Here is a 21,128-nt window from a genome sequence, read left to right on the forward strand (position 1 = left end):
CCTGCTCTGCCTGTCCTTTCCCCTTCCCTCGCCTGACAGTAACCCAATTACCTGTGTGCTGCTCCTTTGGCGTAACTGCCATATACAACTGGCCTATAGCTACTATCTATAAACTCCTCATTCTCCCGAATGATCCGGAGGTCATCCAGCTCCTGCTCCAGTTCCCTAACGCAGTTTGCTAGGAGCTGCAGCTGGATGCACTTCTTGCAGGTGTCTATGTCAGGGACACTGGAGGTCTCCCTGACTTCCCACATCCTGCAAGAGGAGCATTCCAACATCCTGCCTGCCATTCTCTCTACTCTAAGCGAACAAAACTTACCTCGCCTCTGCCTGTTCACACCGAAGCCCGTTGAGCCAAAACTGTCCCACTCTGACTCAGTCCACTCCGACGATGGCCGCTATATATGGCGGTCTTTTTTTTTTAACCTTTGGTGTGCTACGTCACGCGCATGCGCAGTCTAGCCTCTTTTCCCCGATCTGTTGAAAAAAAATGGCTTCTCTCCGAGATGTCTTTAATTCTTCACTCTCTGCCTCTTGAAAAATTCCTCTCCTTTTTAAACCTTTGACACGCTACGTCACGCGCCTGCACAGTCTAGCCTCTTTTCCCCGATCTGTTAAAAAATTTGGAACTACTACTGGTCATAAACCATAGAGTTGGCCTCTCTAGTAACAAAGGGTTCTGCTTTAACCCTGTCTTCCACTGGACTAAATCCATCAATAGTTGTATTCAGTAGGTTTAAGAATGTATGAAGTTCAAACTCTGGTTCCAATTGAAAATGCAATTGTTTTTCCTATTGTGCTGTGTAATTGAAAAGTCAAGTAATCAAAATACAACTGTTAACCACTCCAACCTGAACTCCTGTTTGGAAAGGATGCCTTTTCCGGCAGTGTCTTGATTTGTCAGTTCAGTCCACAGATATGTAATAAGTTGCATCTGCCCATGGTATACACTTTCATCAACCTAATTTGTCAAGAACAAACATAAGCATGGTGAGATAATAGAACATCTCATCTATAATTTTTTTCTAAAAACTTGGCCAAGTTTGAAGATATTCATTTTCTCACTTCCATTAGGTAAAAATCTTATTTCCACATGTCTTTTCCAATAAGAAAATTATAATAAGGAACCAGCAAGGACTGGCAAAACAAATCCAAAGTTTCATTCCCTTGAAAGTACAGCTGTCAACCATTAGTTTTGTTTTACTGTTCCATTAATCTTGAGAATGTAAATTGTGCAAATACAAACATCAGCAATGAGCTTGCTGCATCTTGTGCAAAGAAGTGATGTCCTGTGCATTGAGAATAAGACCAAAATGTGGCATCTCACTTTCAACATGCTGTCATGTTCATGAAGATGTTGCATTGGCAATTACGTAATTACCTGTTAAGCACTCCAAAGAAAGTTGTTCTGTAATTAATGCATGTACCCTTTTAACAATGGATTGCTAATTAAGCTTTGCAACTTAGAAAATGAGCAATTATTGAAGAAGTGTGGAGTCTAATTGCTTAGAGATGCAAATTATTGGAGATTAAAGAAAATTCTTGGCTATTTTGTGGGGCAAATATTTTAAAACAGAAGCATGATATTGCCAGGGTGGCACTTAGAGAGAATAAGGATTTATTTGATGATGTTATGCTTTTACTTTTAATCCATCTTTTCTCTGGCGCTTAATAGATCAGTCAGACATTACTGGCACAGATCAGTGGTATATAACAATCAATTATGAATTGCAGCAACAGAGGCACTTTGATGTACAAGATATTGGGATACAAATGGCTTTGATCACTAGTGCCAATGGGCACCTGAGTACCGGCACTCCATTGTACTACCCCTCACCCCATCATATTTGCTTCCATTGCCTTCAGCTTTATCTGTGGCTGTCAGCATCTTAATAAGCGATATTAGGAATGTGCTACATTTTGTTGCAGATGCATCACATTTGTACTGATGACATACTGTGAATGTTAAGTGTGTGGCCGACTCTGGGATAATTCGCATATCTACTAGAGTAATTTTAAAATATTTGAATCTTGCTAATATTATCAGATAAGGAGCACTGAAACTCACAATTCCATTGATAATGCAGAAAAACAAATTGATGAATTCATCTGTCTGATGGTTTCTGCAGCCATAGTAAATGTTGTAAGCCCAGAGTGTGGCAGAGTCTCCATATTTCTTCTGGAGAAAGTTATGGAAAAATTCAGGAAGATTGGAACTTGTCCCACTCTGCAGATTGGGGAAGAATAATAAAGAATTTTCAAACATTACACACACCTTTATAGAAAACAGGGCATTTTACCAAAGGCACATTTACCATTATCTATTTATTGAGATACAGCGCGGATTAGGCTCTTTGAGCCACGCCATCTAGCAACCCCAATTTAATCCTAGCCTATTCGGGAAAATTTACAATGATTACTAACTGGTATGTCTTTGGACTGTGGGAGGAAACCAGAGCACATGGAGAAAACCTACACATTCCACAGGAAAAACATGCATAAAATTACAGATGACAAACAGAATTGAACTCCGAACTCTGTCGCCCCGAGCTCAACAGAAGTTTTATGCTGGGTCTCAAATGTTTCTTCCATCACACTTTTACAGGTTGATAAAAGTCTTTGGGATGTTAGATCATAATTATATTTTAAAATTCTATTTTTTTCCAAAGTGAGTAATTATAATATAAAAATTCTTTAATACCTCAACAAATGGTGTCTCATCTTTGAATGCTGGCAGTTTGAAAATATCCCACAGCCCTTTCTCCAATTACTTTCCACCTACATATATTACCTCCGAGTAGCAAGTGTAAATCAAATCTTAGACAAAATATTTTTTCTTTTACCCTGCTCCAGTTGAGACAATTCTCCGACTGTCAACAGCTGATTCCTCAAAGATGAGTTGGGATTAAAAAGTACAATTGTGCTCACTGACAGCAGTGGCTGCTTAAAAATTCTAGATATTTTTCTTTCTTTTCAGAAGGATATTGATGACACCTGAGTTGTAATTCTACCACTTTAGCTGATTTCAGCTAATTTTATGCAAAAAGTGACATTGAGCTAGATTTCTATACATTTGCATACACCCTGTCCTCGTTATATGCATCTTCAGACTGTGCTGATTCAGTTATGCGAGGAACCTATTTCTACCAACATCTCCTTATATACGTCCAAAACTCACAGTCATACGAGGAGCACTACTTTCCCGCCAATACAAGTCACGTGCGCATGTCTCACAGTCTCACTTCCGCCAGTCTCGCATTGATTTTGGCAAGGTGTGGATGTGCGATCTTGCACTCAAACTTTTGTTGGTTTTACCTATGGTGCAGTGATTTTGTGCTGGAAATATTTAACTATGCTTCCAAGGTGTCTGATGTCATGTCCTGGGCCATCAGCCAAGCGGCAGAGAACCGCTTTAACACTTGAAAAAAATGTTGGAAATTATAAACAGTGTGGCATCAGGTGAAGGTAACACAGTTCTGGGATGCTACTACCAGGAACAGAATCTTGCCTTTAAAGTTGTTCTGTTGCTTGACAATGCGCCAGCCCATCCTAAACACTTGGACAGCATTCAATGTAATCTAACAGTGTGTTTCCTGACGCCTAACACAACATCGCTGATTCAGCCACTCGACCAAGGTGTGATGATCCACATTCTTTTTTTTTGCGGCGAACTCTCTCTCAGATGCTGCAAGCAACAGACGATTTTGAAAATCCCGGGAGTTTACCAACGGTGAGGGAATGGTGGAAGTCGGAACACTTGGCACAAATGGTGATGGACATGGACCCAAGTTTAGAATGGAGTCGGCATTTCAGTTGTTCCCTGCCGTCAACCCTTCTTCCCTACAAGCAAGTTTATGCTGGAAAACAAAATGCTGCCAAGCAAACAACCCTCAGCACTTTCTTCAAACCGGTATCTTCTCCTGCTGCCGTTCTGTGAGCCTTCCTTCACCCCTTGCTGTGCTCGATGTCCACCTTATCCATGTAAAGCTGCCCGACACCACAACACCCACTCATCTCCCAGAACGAACACACCTGGTGAGTACTGTACACCCCAGTATGTTGAATTTCTATGATTTATTACATTGAATATTACCTTAAATTGATTAAATATAATACTAATGTTGCCTTGTGGTACTGCTTTTGTGACGTATTGGTATGAAAATGTGAATAAATTACAGATAAGACATATTTAAGAAGCCCTCTGGAACACATCCCTATTTTCTCCATTTAAACGATTATTCACATTATACGTCGACTGGGAGGAACATATCCCCCGCATATAACAAGGATAGGGTGTATTTTAATTCTGAGAAAGCCACTTTCATGGTACTAAGGAGTGGATTCACAAACCTGAAGGTCATCTGCAATCTTTTCCTTCCAGATTTCTTTTAGCACACTGGTTATATTCTCCTTGCTCAAATTCATGTTCTGGACAAGACCGTCATGACGAAGAAAAAGAATAACATCTTCTCCAGTACCCTGTACAGAAAATACAGTCACCATGCTTAAAATTCCTGCTCTGAGTTTATAGGAAAGATTAACATAAATGATTCCATGACAGTATTTGAAAAACAAGATAGCCTCCCTCATATAAAAAAAATCAGGAAATCAAGTTTCTAATTAAATACACTGAAAGTTACAGTATACAAATTTACTGCTTATATTAGCATGCAGCATTGCAGAAAATAGCTGTAAAACACTTAGGTCATGTAGCAGTAATTAAGGGCATCACATAAATTCATCCAGTAATCAAGGTTTTTAGAAATTAATGTTCTTGCCGCCCTTTGGATTGATATTGAATTAGGAGGGCAACTGTGAGGTTTTTTAATCAAATTATTTCACAAGTAGAGAGCATGATTGGTAAAAACCACCATTTATTACCCACTCTCACTGGGAAACAACAAAATGGTTCTAATATGATGCATAGTGTTAAACTGCTTCACAAATATGTCAAGTAGGTTTGTTTATTATATATAGAAGTTTGATGCTATAATCTGATTTGTTAGGCTTGTATTTCAGACTAACTAAAGATCAACTACAGTACAACAGTATACAGGTACAATTACATATTGATGGCTCTTAATCAACTAAAAACAGTTGAGTGGCTTTATACTCAATTTTTGATGATAAAAACTTCTTTTTATATCCAAATTATGTTTGCCTTGAAGCCTATTAGATCTACAAGGAGATTGTAATCACTGCACCTCCCCCTGCACCTCAACCAATGCTCAACAAAAAAAAAAAATTAGATGGATGACAAACATGTAAAACATCTGAAGCCCAAGGATTTTCTACTTCAAGTCAGAAGATATATCAGTCCTCTAGGTTATTCAGCTAAATGTGCTAGAAACTACCTTTGAATAGATGGGCATGCTAAACAATTTCACACTACTGTAACATTAAATGAATCATTATAAACTCATACCAATCCCTCAAAGTATTCTTCCTTTGTTTTATTTAGATCATCTGCCATCTGAGGGTCTGTTCAAATTTCAAGCAAAAGCAATGCATTAGTTTTCCCTGAATAATTAAAACAAGATACATTATAAAAGGGCAAACAGAATTTTATCTAAAATTTGATTTACTATCAGTTTCTTTTTCACTCATTTACGTTTTAATATGTGATTTGATCAAAAAAATCATGTAATAGTTAAACTTGCAATGATTAATTACTATTTATGTAAGCAAATCTATTAAGGAGAGTACAAAACATCTAATTCTAATACAAAATTCTCTGTGATTGACATTTGCCTGTATATTACTAATTTATTACACTTCTGGGGAATGAGCTTGTCATTACTTTAAAGATTTTAAATCAGCCTTAACTCTACAGTTGATGAGTGGGTCTTGAATCTCCGCTATAATTGTTGAGAAAGTGACAATGAAATATTCACACAAAATTAATAATAATGTGGTTAGAGCATTAAATTGCAGCGGCGAGACATTGATGACATTCAGCCAACAGCTAATAAGTGAAGAGAAATATTAATCCTGCAAAAAAGCTAGACAATGACTGTTTTTTAGTAAGAGAGCATCTAACCACCTATCCTTAAATCACATTACCATTGGTGAGTACCCTACTATCAATATTCTGAGGGTCACTATTGACTAGAAGCTCAAACGGATCAGTTGCATAAACACTGCCAGAGGCTGGGTATTCTGTAGTAAGTGACCTAGCAGTTGGCATCACAAAATTGTACCACCATCTACAAGGCACAAGTTAGAAGTAGCAGGTTGAATACCCCTTATCTGAAATTATTTGGGCTGATATTGGATTTTGGAATATATAATGAGATAGCTTAGGTTCACCATCATCTCAGACTCTGAATTTGTGCCATCTGTAAGCAGTCGTTGTCTTACTCTTGTTCATCACACATGTACTTAACAGTAAAAATTATTACATGCCATTAATATATTGAAAATGTAATGTGTGCAGGGTAACAAAAGCAGCTCAGCAGCATCAAGAATCTGCTGTTGAACAACACAGGCTTTCAGGCTCCAACTATGATGTCACTTCACATATGTAATGAACAGAAGTTAATGAAAAATAGAAAAACACTGCATAAAGTGAAAAATGAAGATCTCAATTATACATTGAAAGAAGAGATTTGTCAGCATCAGAGAGAACATGTGGGTTTCTCGACCTGAATTTAGTATGTTTTCTTGGATGAATACAATACCATTAATAAAATGCACTGTTGATATTTGCCCAGACTATGACAACAAGCACTTTCCAAACCTGCCCGTCTAGAAAGCCAAGAGCAGCAGTTGCATGAAATCACCATCACTTGTATCTCTTACGTCAATTTGCACTCTGCCCTGACATGGATAGACATTGTGGCTGTTTTTGTCTTTTTTGCAGATACTCAAGAAGGTGCCACACATGAAGCTGCTTAACAAGATAAAATCCTATGGCAATCCTATGGAATTGATGGTTTGTGGCAAAGTTTGTGGATGACATGTAGTTAGGTGGAGGGGTAGGTAGTGCTGAGGAAGCAATGTGATTACAACAGGGCTTAGACAAATTGGAAGAATGGGCAAAAAGTGGCAGATGGAATGCAGTGTTGGGAAATGTATGATAATGCATTTTGGTAAACGGAACAATAGTGCGGACTATTATCTAAATGGAGAGAAGGTTCAAACATCAGAGGTGCAGAAGGACTTAGGAGTCCTCGTGCAATACTCCCAGAAGATTAATTTACAGGTTGAGTCTGTGGTAAAGAAGGCTAACACAATGTTGGCATTTATTTTAAGGGGAATAGAATTTAAAAACAAAGAAAGATAATCCTGAGGTTTTATAAGACACTAGTCAGGCCACACTTGGAATTTTGTCAACAGTTTTGGACCCCATATTTTAGAAAGGATGTGTTGTCATTGGGGAGAGTCCAGAGGAGGTTCATGAGAATGATTCTGGGAATGAAGGGGTTAACATGTGAGGAAGCAATTGGCAGCTTTGGGCCTGGACTCACTGGAATTCAAAAGACTATGAGGGGATATCATTGAAACCTACCAAAGGCTGAAAGGATTAGATAGGGTGGACGTGGAGAGGATGTTTCCTAACGTGGGTGTATCCAGAACTCGAGGGCACAGCCTCAGAACTGAGGGGTGACCTTTTGGAACAGAGGTAAGCAGTGATTTTTTTTTTAGCAGTGAATCTTTGGAATGCTCTGTCACAGACTGTGGTGGAGGCTAAATGCGTGGGTATAGTTAAAGCAGAATTTGATAGTTTCCTGATCGGTCAGGGCATCAAAAGATATGGCAAGAAGGCAGGTGTATGGGGTTGAGTGGGATCCAGGATCCAGGATCCAGAATAGCAGAGCGGACTCATTGGGCTGAATGGTCTAATTCTGCTATGTCTTATGGTCTTATGTTTCACCATCAGCTTATCAAGTGAATTAGAGAGGCCAGTATATGCTACCAATACCAAGATCTCCAACACAAATAAAAAATGTTCAATTTGTCTGTTAGCTTGGCAGACAAAATAATATATAGTGAGAAATATTAGTCTGCCTACTACCTAAAATGTTCTATCCCCTGCTTTTATGTGATTTTATCGGACGGTTAAGAAAATGTGAATAACTGCATCTTACCTATGTGCTGGATAGTAAAATATCCACTTGGATGTCTAGACTGAAATACGTAACAGATATTATGAAAGGAACAGTAATGTTCAGTGTAAAAGAAGACTAGTAATCTAGCAATGACTTTAATAGTTTTTTGTTCATTCCCTCACTGCTACTCTCTCTTTTAGTTTCCACGGTACCACAATTTTCCCTACGTGAGAGAGAGGCTACATGTGTCATCATTCTCCATCATTTATTAATCCCACTCTACTATCCTAATGGGACAAATGATGTGAGTTTCTGTGGATCTGGTTCATGTTACCAAGTTTGTTACAGACCTCATTTCAAAATTCATTCTGCCAGCTCATTCAACTGAAAATACTGGGTTTAGCCAGAACTGAGCAGGAGAAATTTGGAATTTTCTACAAATGGCAATTGATAAACAAAAGATGTTCTGCTAATTCAGAGTAACACACACAAAAAATACTGGAGGAACTTCTTCAAAATTGGAAGGGAGGAGGAAAGAAACCAGGATAAGAAGGTGGGGGATGATGACAGGTGAACCAAATGAGGGGGAAGATAGGTGGTGTGGGAGGGGGAAAGTAATGAGAAGCTGGGAGGTGATAGGTGGAATAGTTAAAGGGCTGAATAAAACCGAATTTACAGGAGAGCAGAGTGGACCATGGGAGGAAGGGAAGGAGGAGGAGAACCAGTGGGCAGTGATATGCATATGAGAAGGGTTAAGAGGAGAGTCAGAATAGGGAATGAAAAAAGAAAGAATGGGGGGGGGGTAGGAATTACTAAAGTTAGAAAACTCATTGTTCATGCTGATAGGTTGGAGGCTATCTAGATGGAACATGAGGTGTTGCTCCTCCACCTGAGAGACGCCTCGTTGTGGCAGCAGAGGAGCCCATGGACCAACATGTCACAATGAGAATGGGAAGAAGAATTAAATGGGTGGTTAGTGGGAAATCTCGCCTGTTGTGAGGCCAATTGATGCTGCATCAATTGTTCATTTTAAGTCTGTAATCCATTGCTTATTATTCTCTGAATATTTTATATAATGAAAATATGTAAGTTAGCTTCTTGATCTACAATAGCAAAGGCAATACCGTATTTGGCACAATTGTGAATAGAGCAGCTCTGTAACTAGACAAATAACAGAAGATGGAAGACGATCAAGTGGTTGAATTTAAAATCAAGTACAGAAAGATTTAATGAGAAAGGCTTGGGTAAGAGAGATTGAGAGAAAAAAATGGAAAAGAAAAAATATAGAAACTTGATAAATAACTTGATTATGTATAGAAATATTTTAACTATTTAGAACAATTCATCTTCTTAAGGAATGAAAATACTGCATTGTCTACATCTTGGACAGGGTAGGGCAGGAAGTTGAATGATACAAAAGCAGGGAATGCTTGAAAGTTAAGGCAGCAAAGAGGTTACTCTGATCTGAAATTATCATAGAGTTACACATTACAGAAACAGAACCTCCAGACCAACTTGACCATGTAGTCTACTTGAGTTAGTTGTATTTGCCTGTGTTTATCTTTGTACCAGGCTCTGCCAGCTCATTCCATATATCCATCTCCTCTCTGTAAAAGAGTTGTCCCTTAGATCCCTTTTAAATCTTTTTTGTTCTCACCATAAACCAATGACCCTTGTTTGAGTTACTCCTATATTGGTAAAATGACTGCTATAATTATGTCCCTGATTTTTACAAACTGCTTTAAGATTACCCCTCAGCCTCCATTGCTGAGGACAAGAAACCCCAGCCTATCCAGTCTCTGCCCACAAGTCAAGCCCTCCTGTGCCAGCAACATCCTTGTCAATCTTCTCTGCATCCTCTCTAGCTTAATCACATTACTCCAATAGAACTGCATACATTACTCCAAGTTGTGTCTCACTAACACCTTGTACATTTGCAACATGTCCCTACTCTTGTACTCAGTGCCCTGACCACAGAAGGTAAGTGTGTCATATGCCCTTTTCACCACCCTGTCCATTTGTGTCACCATTGTCAGGGATGGGGCCCCTAGTTCTATCTGTACTACGCTTCCCAGAACTCTGCCATTCATTATGAATGTCCTTCCCTGGTTAACTTCCCAAAGCATATCACTCTGCAATTGTCTGAGTTAAATTCCATCTGCTATTCCTTTGCCCTCTTTCCTAGCTAATCTATTGTAACCTTAGGCAACCTTCTTCACTGTACACCACAAAACTTAATAATCATGCAGCCCATGTTTTCCTTCAAGCCATTATTACATCTGACAAACACTAGAGGACTCAGTGTTGATCCCACTGGGACACCACAGGTCACAGGCCTCCAATCTGGAAAACAATTGGTCTGGTTGCCCTAGATCCATATGATCTAACCTTCTGGACAAGCCTACTATACAGGATCTCAGTCAAAGCTCTTGCTAGAGTCCGTGCAGATGTCTACCACCCTGGATTCATCAATCCACTTGAACACCTTTTCAAAAGAAAACTCAATCAGATTCATAATATATGATCTGCTATGTACAAAGTCATGGTTACTATTCCTATTTAGTTCTTGCCTTTCCAAATGCAAATAGATCCTGCCTCTCACAATCCTCTACAGTAAATTACTTATCATTGACAATTAGCATACTAGCATGTATCTCCGCAGCTTGTGTTGCAGGCCTTCTTAAATAAAATAAAATTATCCATCCTGCAGTCTTTTGATAAATTGCTCATGGATAACACAGTTACAAACCTCTGTCAGGGCACCAGCAATTGCTTCCATTCCACACCATCCTTGAAAGTACTTAGTCAAGCTCTGGGGCTTAATGGACCCTAGTAGATCTCGAGACTGCCAGAATCAAAATCTGAATCAGATTGAATTATTATCACTGACATATGTAGTGAAATTAGTTTTTTTGCAGCAACATATTTTTAATGAACTATTACTATGCTACAATGAAAATATATTAAAAAGAATAATAATCTTCCGAGATGTTAATACCCAGGAAATTGAAGCTGTTCACCCTTTCTGTTGCTGACCCTTTGATAATGACTGGTGTGTGTTCTCTCGACTTCTCCTTCCTTGGTCATACTGACGTTGAGTGCAAGATTGTTGGCGACACAACTCAACCAGTTGAACTATCTCACTCAGTCTGAGATCCTGCCAACAACAGTTGTGTCATCAGTGAATTTATAGATAGCACTTGAGTTATGCTGAGCCACACAGTCATGAGTATAGAGAGAGTAGAGCAGTGGGCTAAAATGCAACCTTGAGTTGCGCCTGCATTGATTGTCAGCAATGAAGAGATATTATTTCTGATCCACATCTCCTTTTTTCATATTTAAGGATATTACTGTTCTTGTCCTCAAACTCATGAGCTTCCCTGACCTTTTTCTCAGTAACTACAGATTGAAAATATTAATTTAAGCCCATTTCTTATGCTTCCATACATAGCTGATCACCTTAACGGGACCTATTCATTCCCTGGTTACCCTTTTGGTCTCAATAAGCTTACAAAATATTATTTCACTCACTATCTTATCTGCCACAATTATCCCACGACCACCTTTTGCCTTCCTGATTTACTGCTTAAACATCCTTATACTCCTCAAGGAGTTTGCTTGATCACAGCTGTCTTTATTTGATATATGCCTCCTTTTAACTGACCAGAGCCTCAATATTTCCTCTCAAGGAAGGTTCCCTAATCCTCCCAACCTTCCCTTCTCTATGACAGGAAGATATTCACCATAACCTCTCCCTATCTCACTTTACAGAGCTTCCCCTTTACCAGATTTCCCTTTACCTACTAATGGTCTCTTTCAATCAACCTTGGTAAATTCCTGTGCAATGCCATCAAAATTAGGACTTTAACTTGTGAGCCAGTCCTATCTTTTGCCAGAAGTACTTTTAAACAAAAAGTATCGTGGTCATTGACCCCAAAGCAATTCCATTTTGATTGCGAACGGTATTCTACTTGACCTCATGAGTTTTTCTAGCATTTTCCAATTTTCTTTTGAATTTCCAACATCTGCCTTTCTTTTTCAATTTTGTGAAATTTGGACCAATATATAAAAAATTGAGCAGTGTGTTCCCATTCCAGTATTTCAATGATATTATCCATATCCTTGTAGTTTGTGCTTGAGCATTAAAGTTTGAGGATGTTGATCCACATTTTAATGTGTGTGGCACACATTGCCCAGTGAGTCCTTTCTGGTACTGACAACACCTATATATCATTTTACCGTAATGACAGGAAAATTGTTAACAACTACAATTAAATCTCAAAATAAAAAAAAGAAAAACTGCTGGACCTAAGACTCTGTATCTTAGTCCTATACCTTGAGACTGAAACTAAGGGACATAGCATCAAGATTTAGGGTACTAGATTTAGGATATTGAGGAGGAGAAATTGATTTTTCCCAGAGAATTGTCAACCCAGGGAGGTAGTAAAGGCTACCCCATTAAATATATTTAAGCCACAATTAGATAGATTTTTGCAAACCAAGGCAATTAAATGTTATGGGAAAAAGACCGGTAGGTGGAGCTGAGTCCACAACCAGATCAGCCATAATCTTATTGAATGACTGAGCAAGCTCGACGAGCTAGGTTAGAGTCATAGAATATAATCATAGAGTCATGGAAAAGTACAGTACAATTACAGGCCATTTGGCCCATCTAGTCCATGCCTTCCACAGCCCTCTGAGTGAAGAAGTTTTCCCTCATGTTCCCCTTAAACATTTCACCTTTTACCTTTAACCCATGACCTCTGATTGTAGTCCCACCCAACCTCAGTGGAAAAAGCCTGCTTGCATTTATTCCATCTATACCCCTCATAATTTTGTGTAGTTGTATTAAATCTCTCAATCTTCTATACTCTAAGGAATAAAGTCCTAACCTATTCAATCTTTCCTTGTAACTCAGATCCTCCAGACCCGGCAACAGCCTTGTAAATTTTCTCTGTATTCTTTCAACCTTATTTACATCTTTCCTGTAGGTAGGTGACCAAAACTGCACACAATACTCCAAATTAGACCTCAGCAATATCTTATCCAGCTTCAATATAACATCCCATCTCCTGTACTCAATACTTTGATTTATGAAGGCTAATGTGCCAATGGCTTTCTTAATAACCCTATCTACCTGTTGCACCACTTTCAATGAATTATAGAACATAGAATAGTACAGCACAGTACAGGCCCTTTGGCCCACAATGTTGTGCCAACCCTTAAACCCTACCTCCCATATAACCCCCCAACTTAAATTCCTCCATATACCTGTCTAGTAGTCTCTTAAATTTCACTTGTTTATCTGCCTCCACCCCTGACTCAGGCAGTGCATTCCATGCACCAACCACTTTCTGAGTTAAAAACCCTTCCCCTAATATCCCCGTTGAACTTCCCACCCCTTACCTTAAAGCAATGTCCTCTTGTACTGAGCAGTGGTGCCCTGGGGAAGAGGCATTGGCCATCCACTCTATCTATTCCTCTTAATATCTTGTATACCTCTATCATGTCTCCTCTCATCCTCCTTCTCTCCAAAGAGTACAGTCCTAGCTCCCCTAATCTCTGATCATAATGCATACTCTCTAACCCAGGCAGCATCCTGGTAAATCTCCTCTGTACCCCTTCCAAAGCTTCCACATTGCCTGGGTGAGGCAACCAGAACTGGACACAGTACTCCAAGTGTGGCCTAACCAGAGTTTTATAGAGCTGCATCATTACCTCATGACTCTTAAACTCTATCCCTTGACTTATGAAAGCTAACACCCCATAAGCTTTCTTAACCACCCTATCTACCTGTGAGGCAACTTTCAGGAATCTGTGGACATGTACCCCCAGATCCCTCTGCTCCTCCACACTACCAAGTATCCTGCCATTTACTTTGTACTCTGCCTTGGAGTTTGTCCTTCCAAAGTGTACCACCTCACAGTTCTCCAGGTTGAACCCCATCTGCCACTTCTCAGCCCACTTCTGCATCCTATCAACGTCTCTCTGAAATCTTCAACAATCCTCTACACTATCCACAACACCACCAACCTTTGTGTCATCTGCAAACTTGTCAACCCACCCTTCTACCCCCACATCCAGGTCATTAATAAAAATCATGAAAAGTAGAGGTCCCAGAACCGATCCTTGTGGGACACCACTAGTCACAACCCTCCAATCCGAATGTACTCCCTCCACCATGACCTTCTGCTTTCTGCAGGCAAGCCAATTCTGAATCCACCTGGCCAAACTTCCCTGGATCCCATGCCTTCTGACTTTCTGAATAAGCCTACTGTGTGAAAACTTATCAAATGCCTTACTAAAATCCATGTAGATTACATCCACTGCACTACCCTCATCTATATGCCTGGTCACCTCCTCAAAGAACTCTATCAGGCTTGTTAGACACGATCTGCCCTTCACAAAGCCATGCTGACTGTCCCTGATCAGACCATGATTCTCTAAGTGCCCATAGATCCTATCTCTAAGAATCTTTTCCAACAGCTTTCCCACCACAGACGTACAGCTCAATGGTCTATAATTACCCGGACTCTGTATTGACCACTACATCATAATTCCATATATGTATCCAAGCTCTCGGTTCATCACCTTTGTTCCTGATGCTTCTTGCATTGAAGTACACGCACTTTAGCCCTTCTACCTTACTACCTTTCACCCTTTATTCTGCTTCTCTTTCCTCAAAGCCTCTTTATGGACCTGTATTCCCAGATCCCTTTCATCTACCACATTCCTCGGTGCTCTACCGTTCCTGTGTAATAGCTACCCTGGTTGATCCTACCAAAGTGTAACAGCTCACGGTGCCTTGTCAAATGTCTTGCTTTTCAAATCTTTTTATTAATTTTAAGAAAAACATAAGTAAAATATGAGTACAAAACATTTGAGAGTACACAATTAATAGATTAATTAACAATCAGATATGTATTAATCAATATATAAAATCTCCCAAACTCATAGTATTAATGTAAAGGAATTAAGAAAAAGAGAAAAAGGAGAAACCCCCCCCCAAAAAAAAACTAAAAAAATTTAAAAAAAACTGACCAACATGGGCAATTGCATAATGTTAAATACATACAGTAGTGCCGATGACTCCGAACCTCCATCCACACAATTCAGGATAGTAACAATAAGGTTCAGGATCAGACCATTTAATTCATATGAAAATGTTGAATAAATGGTCTCCAAGTTTCCTCAAATTTAACTGACGAATCAAAAACCACACTTCTAATTTTTTCTAAACTCAAACAGGAAATAGTTTGAGAAAACCACTGAAATACAGTTGGAGGGTTAATTTCTTTCCAATTCAGTAAAATAGATCTTCTAGCCATTAATGTAACAAATGCAATCATTCGTTGGGATGAAGCGGATAAACGCTTATTATCTATCATTGGTAGACCAAAAATTGCGGTAAAAGGATGTGGTTGGAAATTAATATTTAAAACTCTTGAAATAATATTAAAAATATTTTTCCAATAGTTTTGTAAACAAGGACAAGACCAAAACATATGGGTCAAAAATGTCTTGCTAAACTCCAGTAGACAACATACACTGCCTTGACTTCATCCATTTTCCTGGAAACATCCTTGAAAAACTCTATGAAATTGGTTAGACATGACCTACCACAGACTAAGCCATGCTGACCGGCCTTAATCATTCCATGTCTATCCAAATACTTATGTATCTGGTCCCTTAGGATATCTTCCAATAACTTTCCCACAACTGATGTCAGACTCACCAGCCTATAATTTCCTGGTTTATGTTTGTAGCCTTTCTTAAACAGTGGAACAACATTGGCTATCCTCCAATCCTCTGGTATCTCTCCTGCCGCTAAGGATTATTTAAACATCTCTGATAGGGCTCCGGCAATTTCTGCACTTGCCTCCCATGGGGTCCGAGGGAACGCCTTGTCAGACCCTGGGGATTTATCCACTTTGATTTGCCCCAGGACAGCAAACACCACCTCCTTTGTAATCTGTATAGGGTACATGAAGCCAATGCCACTTTGCCTCACTTCTATAGACTCTGTGTGACTCCTGAGTAAAAGCAGATGCAAAAAAATGATTTAAGATCCCCATCTCTTTTGACTCCACACATGGATTACCAGTCTGTTCTTCCAGAGGATAAATTTTGTCCCTTGCAATCCTTTTGCTCTCAACATACCCTTAAGATTCTCCTTCATTTTGTCTGCTAGGGGAACATCATGCCTTCTTTTAGCCCTTCTGATTTCTTTCTTAAGCATTCTCTTGTATTTCCTATACTTCATAAGCACCTCACTTTTTCCTACCTGCCTATACCTGCTATGCACCCCCTTTTTTTTCTTAACCAGGGCCTCAAGATCTCTTGAAAACCAAGGTTCACTAGACTTGTTATCTATACCTTTTATTCTGACAGGCACATACAAGCTTTGTACTCTCAAAATTTCACTTTTGAAGGTCTCCCACATACTAAGCATACCTTTGCCAGAAAACAGCCGGTCCCAGTCCACATTTACCAGATCATTTCTGATACTATCAAAATTTAGAATCTTAACCCATGGACTAGAGCTATCTTTTTCCATACAGGTAGTCCCCGAGTTACGAACACCCGATTTACAGAAAACTCGTACTTATGAACTGAGGAAGGAGAATGCCGTCCGCCATTTTAAGTCAGATCGCGATGCCGTCCGCCATTTTAAGTCGGATCGCGACGCCGTCTGCTATTTTAAGTCGTTGCTATTGACACTGCTTAACTTCGTATTTGGCTTAAATTTTTCTTAGTAAGATTCACCCTGACCCTGCCCCCCCCCCCCCCATTCTGGTCGGCTGGTGGCACAGTGAGATCAGCGAGTTTGATCCAGTGACAGACCGCTCCCGTGCCGGGTTGATGTTGATCCAGTGACTCCTGTAACATCCGTGCCGGGTTGATGTCGAGGTCGAGGTTAAAAAAAAAACTGCCACCTCCAGTTTAAATACCCACGCAGAATATTGTGGAGGATCAAATACCCAAACCCAGCACAGCCCCACATGTCCCATTTAGCCTGTCTCAGTGCGGTGGTCCTTAGATAGATAGATAGATAGATACTTTATTCATCCCCATGGGGAAATTCAACTTTTTTCCAATGTCCCATACACTTGTTGTAGCAAAACTAATTACATACAATACTTAACTCAGTAAAAAATATGATATGCATCTAAATCATTATCTCAAAAAGCATTAATAATAGCTTTTAAAAAGTTCTTAAGTCCTGGCGGTAGAATTGTAAAGCCTAATGGCATTGGGGAGTATTGACCTCTTCATCCTGTCTGAGGAGCATTGCATCGATAGTAACCTGTCGCTGAAACTGCTTCTCTGTCTCTGGATGGTGCTATGTAGAGGATGTTCAGAGTTATCCATAATTGACCGTAGCCTACTCAGCGCCCTTCGCTCAGCTACCGATGTTAAACTCTCCAGTACTTTGCCCACGACAGAGCCCGCCTTCCTTACCAGCTTATTAAGACGTGAGGCGTCCCTCTTCTTAATGCTTCCTCCCCAACACGCCACCACAAAGAAGAGGGCGCTCTCCACAACTGACCTATAGAACATCTTCAGCATCTCACTACAGACATTGAATGACGCCAACCTTCTAAGGAAGTACAGTCGACTCTGTGCCTTCCTGCACAAGGCATCTGTGTTGGCAGTCCAGTCTAGCTTCTTGTCTAACTGTACTCCCAGATACTTGTAGGTCTTAACCTGCTCCACACATTCTCCATTAATGATCACTGGCTCCATATGAGACCCAGCGGGCCTCGGGAGCCGGCAGAGCTCAGGACCCGCCGCCCGCAGTGTTTCTGTTCCATTGATAGGAAGCGATCGCGATTGAAAATAAAGTGGAAATAATAAAGCATTTGGAAAGAGGTGAAACGCCATCAGTCATTGGAAAAGCGTTAGGCTACAGTCGGTCAACGATCGGAACAATTTTAAAGGATAACGGATAAAGTGAGAATAATGGAGCATGTGAAACGCCCTGACCCGATGAAAGCTACAATTATTATGAAGCAACACAGTGGTTTAATTATTGGAATACATACATTTCTTAAGTGTTTTATATGCATAGAATGGTAAAATATATACTATATACTAAGACAAACGTTTGATGAACTGACGCTAAATAATACCGGATGTACTTGTTCCGACTTACGTACAAATCCGACTTAAAGACAGACTCAGGAACGGAACTCGTACGTAACCTGGGGACTGCCTGTATTTACTTTGAAACTAATGGCATTGTGATCTGTAGATGCAAAATGTTCCCCTACACAAATTTCTCATTCCCTAACAACAAATCAAAAGTATTGTGAACTCTCTCATTAGGACTTCTATGTAATGATTGAGGAAACTTTCCTGAACACATTTGACAGAAACTATCCTGTCTAGTCCCTTTACAGTATGGGAGTCCCAGTGAATATGTAGAAAGTTAAAATCACCTACTGTAACAACCTTATGTTTCTTGCAACAGTCTGCAACCTCTCTCCAAATTTGGTCTGTAATATTGCCCCATGAACACGGTCACACCTTTGTTATTTTGCAATTCCACCCATAATACCTCACTAGACAAGTTCTCCAGTCTGTCCTGAATGACCACTGCTGTGACATTTTCCTGATCAGTAACGCCATCCTCCTCCTTTAATCCCTCCCGCTCTATCGCATCTAAAACAATGGAACCCCCTGCCCCTCCTGCAATCAAGTCTCACTAATGGTTACCTCATAATTCCAGGAACTGATCCATGCCCTGAGCTGATCCTCCTTTCCTACAATACTTCTTGTATTGAAATCCATGCAGCTCTATGTTGATCTTCTATCCTGATAATTGACCATATTGTTCAAAGGATTGCATCAATTTAGGTAATGAGTATGTTGGTTGCCCTAGATAGATCAAAATGTCATCCGCGTAACAGGCCAATTTATGCTCTGTCCCTTTAATAGTAATTCCCCTGATATCTTCATTTTGTCTGATGTATTAAGCTAATGGTTACTTTCATATAACTATAGCCCACCAAGAGAAATTGAAAGTAGATATTCCTGGGCATGGCAAACAGAGTCTTTCAAATATTTGGGCATTATTATTCCAAAAGTTTTGGCAAAATTATCAGAATGCAGTTATCAGCCTATATATAAAAAAATTAAGGAACATATAACAAGATGGAACCTAATTCCTTTTCTTAGTCTCAGTTCAAGGATTGAATCTATTAAAATGAATATACTGCCCAGACTATTATATCTCTTTCAGACCCTACCAGTAGAGATTAATCAAAATCAATTCGATGAATGGAACAAAATGTTATCAAGATATATATGGCAAGGTAAAAGGCCTAGAGTTCATCTCAAAACTTTGCAATTAGCCAAGGAAAAGGGGGAATGGGGCCTACCTTTTCTTAGAGATTATTATTTTGCAGCACAGTTGAGAGCTGTGATATGCTGGTGCAACCCATCTTACGATGCTCAATGGAAAAACATTGAGGAGGGGATAATTCCCATCCCCATAAAGGCAATTTTGGCTGATAACAAACTACAAAGTTACATTAATACTATTGATAACCCATGGGTGAAATGGACTTTTAAAATATGGAAAACTATTATAAAAGAATATAAACTAGAGGGAGATATTGCAATTCTTAAATGGTGTGCATATGACTCGGATTTTATGCCGAATAAACTGGATGCTAGATTTAAGGACTGGACAGCTAAAGGAATAACAGTTCTTTGCAATATAATGAAAGAAGGAACACTGTTCAGTTTTGAAATGCTTAAAGAGAAACACTTATTAGAAGAACAAGACTTTTATCGGTATTTACAGATGCAACAATAAGTTAATAGGATGGTTAAAAGTGTAACCAAGGCAAGTACATGTTTGATAGAGCTATTTGGAAAAGCATATAATTCAGATAACGGTAGTAGAATCATTTCAAGTGTGTATAAGGGCTTGTCAAATCTTAAAACACATTCAACTTCATACATTAAAACAAAATGGGAGATGGAAGGAGGGATAATTATATCCGAGGAAGAACAGACAATAATATGGAGGTATCAATGGAAGTGTACCAGTTCACAGAAATGGAGAGAGTTCGGATGGAAAAACTTGATAAGATATTTTATTACACCCTCTCAGAAATCCCATTATGATAGTAACCTCCCTGTTTGCTGGAGAAATTGTGGAAATCAAAATGCAAACCATTATCATATTTTCTGGGATTGCCCCATTATCAAAGACTATTGGAGTGGGATACACAATGCCCTACAAGACATCTTTAGATGTGAAATACCCTTAGAAAGTAAGACCATATATTTTGGGTGTATCCCTCAAGAATGGTTGAAAAGAGATAAATATTTAATGAATATACTGCTGGTGGCTGGTAAAAAGACTCTTACTAGGAAATGGTTATCACAGGAGAGCCCAACTTTAAACACATGGATGGAAATTACAATGGACATTTACAAAATGGAGAAGATAACAAACAGCATCTGTTAATCATAAGCTGGAACAATTTGATACATACTGGGAAAAATGGTTTAACTACATAACACCTCATAGGCCTGGTTTTATTCTCACAAATCAATGAATATGTTGTAAAAAAAATCACCCCCTACTTACACATAGTGTTCTCCTTTTGTTTGTTCTTTCTTTCCTCTCTTTTCTATAAATGTATACCTCAGATAAATATTATGTGGAAATTTGTGGCATATATGATATATATGTACTGTATCTGAAATACATCTTATGGAAATGTTTGTTTGATGATGAACTTCAATAAAAAATAAATTACAAAGAAGAAGAAATCCATGCAGCTCAGGACACTAGACACTATTCTCTGCCTTTTGATCCCCGACTTTGAGGTCTTACCAACAGCTGTCTCCACAATCTCTCCACTAACTGTTCTGGCACTCTGGTTCCCATCCCCTTGCAACTCCAGTTTAAACACTACCATGCTGTATTAACAAACCTTCCCACTAGGATATCAGTCTCCTTCCAGTTCAACTGCAAACCATCTCTTCTACACAGATCCCACCTTTTCTGAAAGAGAGCCCAATGATCTAAAAATCTTACGTCCTCCCTCCTACACC

At 39.3% G+C, this 21,128-nt stretch overlaps 1 protein-coding gene across 9 annotated transcripts in view; it reads right to left on the minus strand.

Annotated features, from left to right (window-relative positions):
• Nucleotides 1-21,128, minus strand: part of tsnaxip1 (translin-associated factor X interacting protein 1) — a 62,705-nt gene that overhangs the window by 12,680 nt on the left and 28,897 nt on the right. For all 9 annotated transcript variants that reach the window (XM_073069905.1, XM_073069911.1, XM_073069909.1 and 6 more), the window contains 4 exons: nt 5,426-5,481; nt 4,351-4,479; nt 2,069-2,227; nt 852-961 (listed from right to left, as the gene is read on the minus strand). In XM_073069905.1, the coding sequence (XP_072926006.1) occupies nt 852-961; nt 2,069-2,227; nt 4,351-4,479; nt 5,426-5,481 (454 nt within the window). The remainder of the gene's footprint in view (nt 1-851; nt 962-2,068; nt 2,228-4,350; nt 4,480-5,425; nt 5,482-21,128) is intronic.

This window comes from Hemitrygon akajei, chromosome 17 (genome assembly GCF_048418815.1).
Source record: "Hemitrygon akajei chromosome 17, sHemAka1.3, whole genome shotgun sequence".
Lineage (NCBI taxonomy): Eukaryota > Metazoa > Chordata > Chondrichthyes > Myliobatiformes > Dasyatidae > Hemitrygon > Hemitrygon akajei.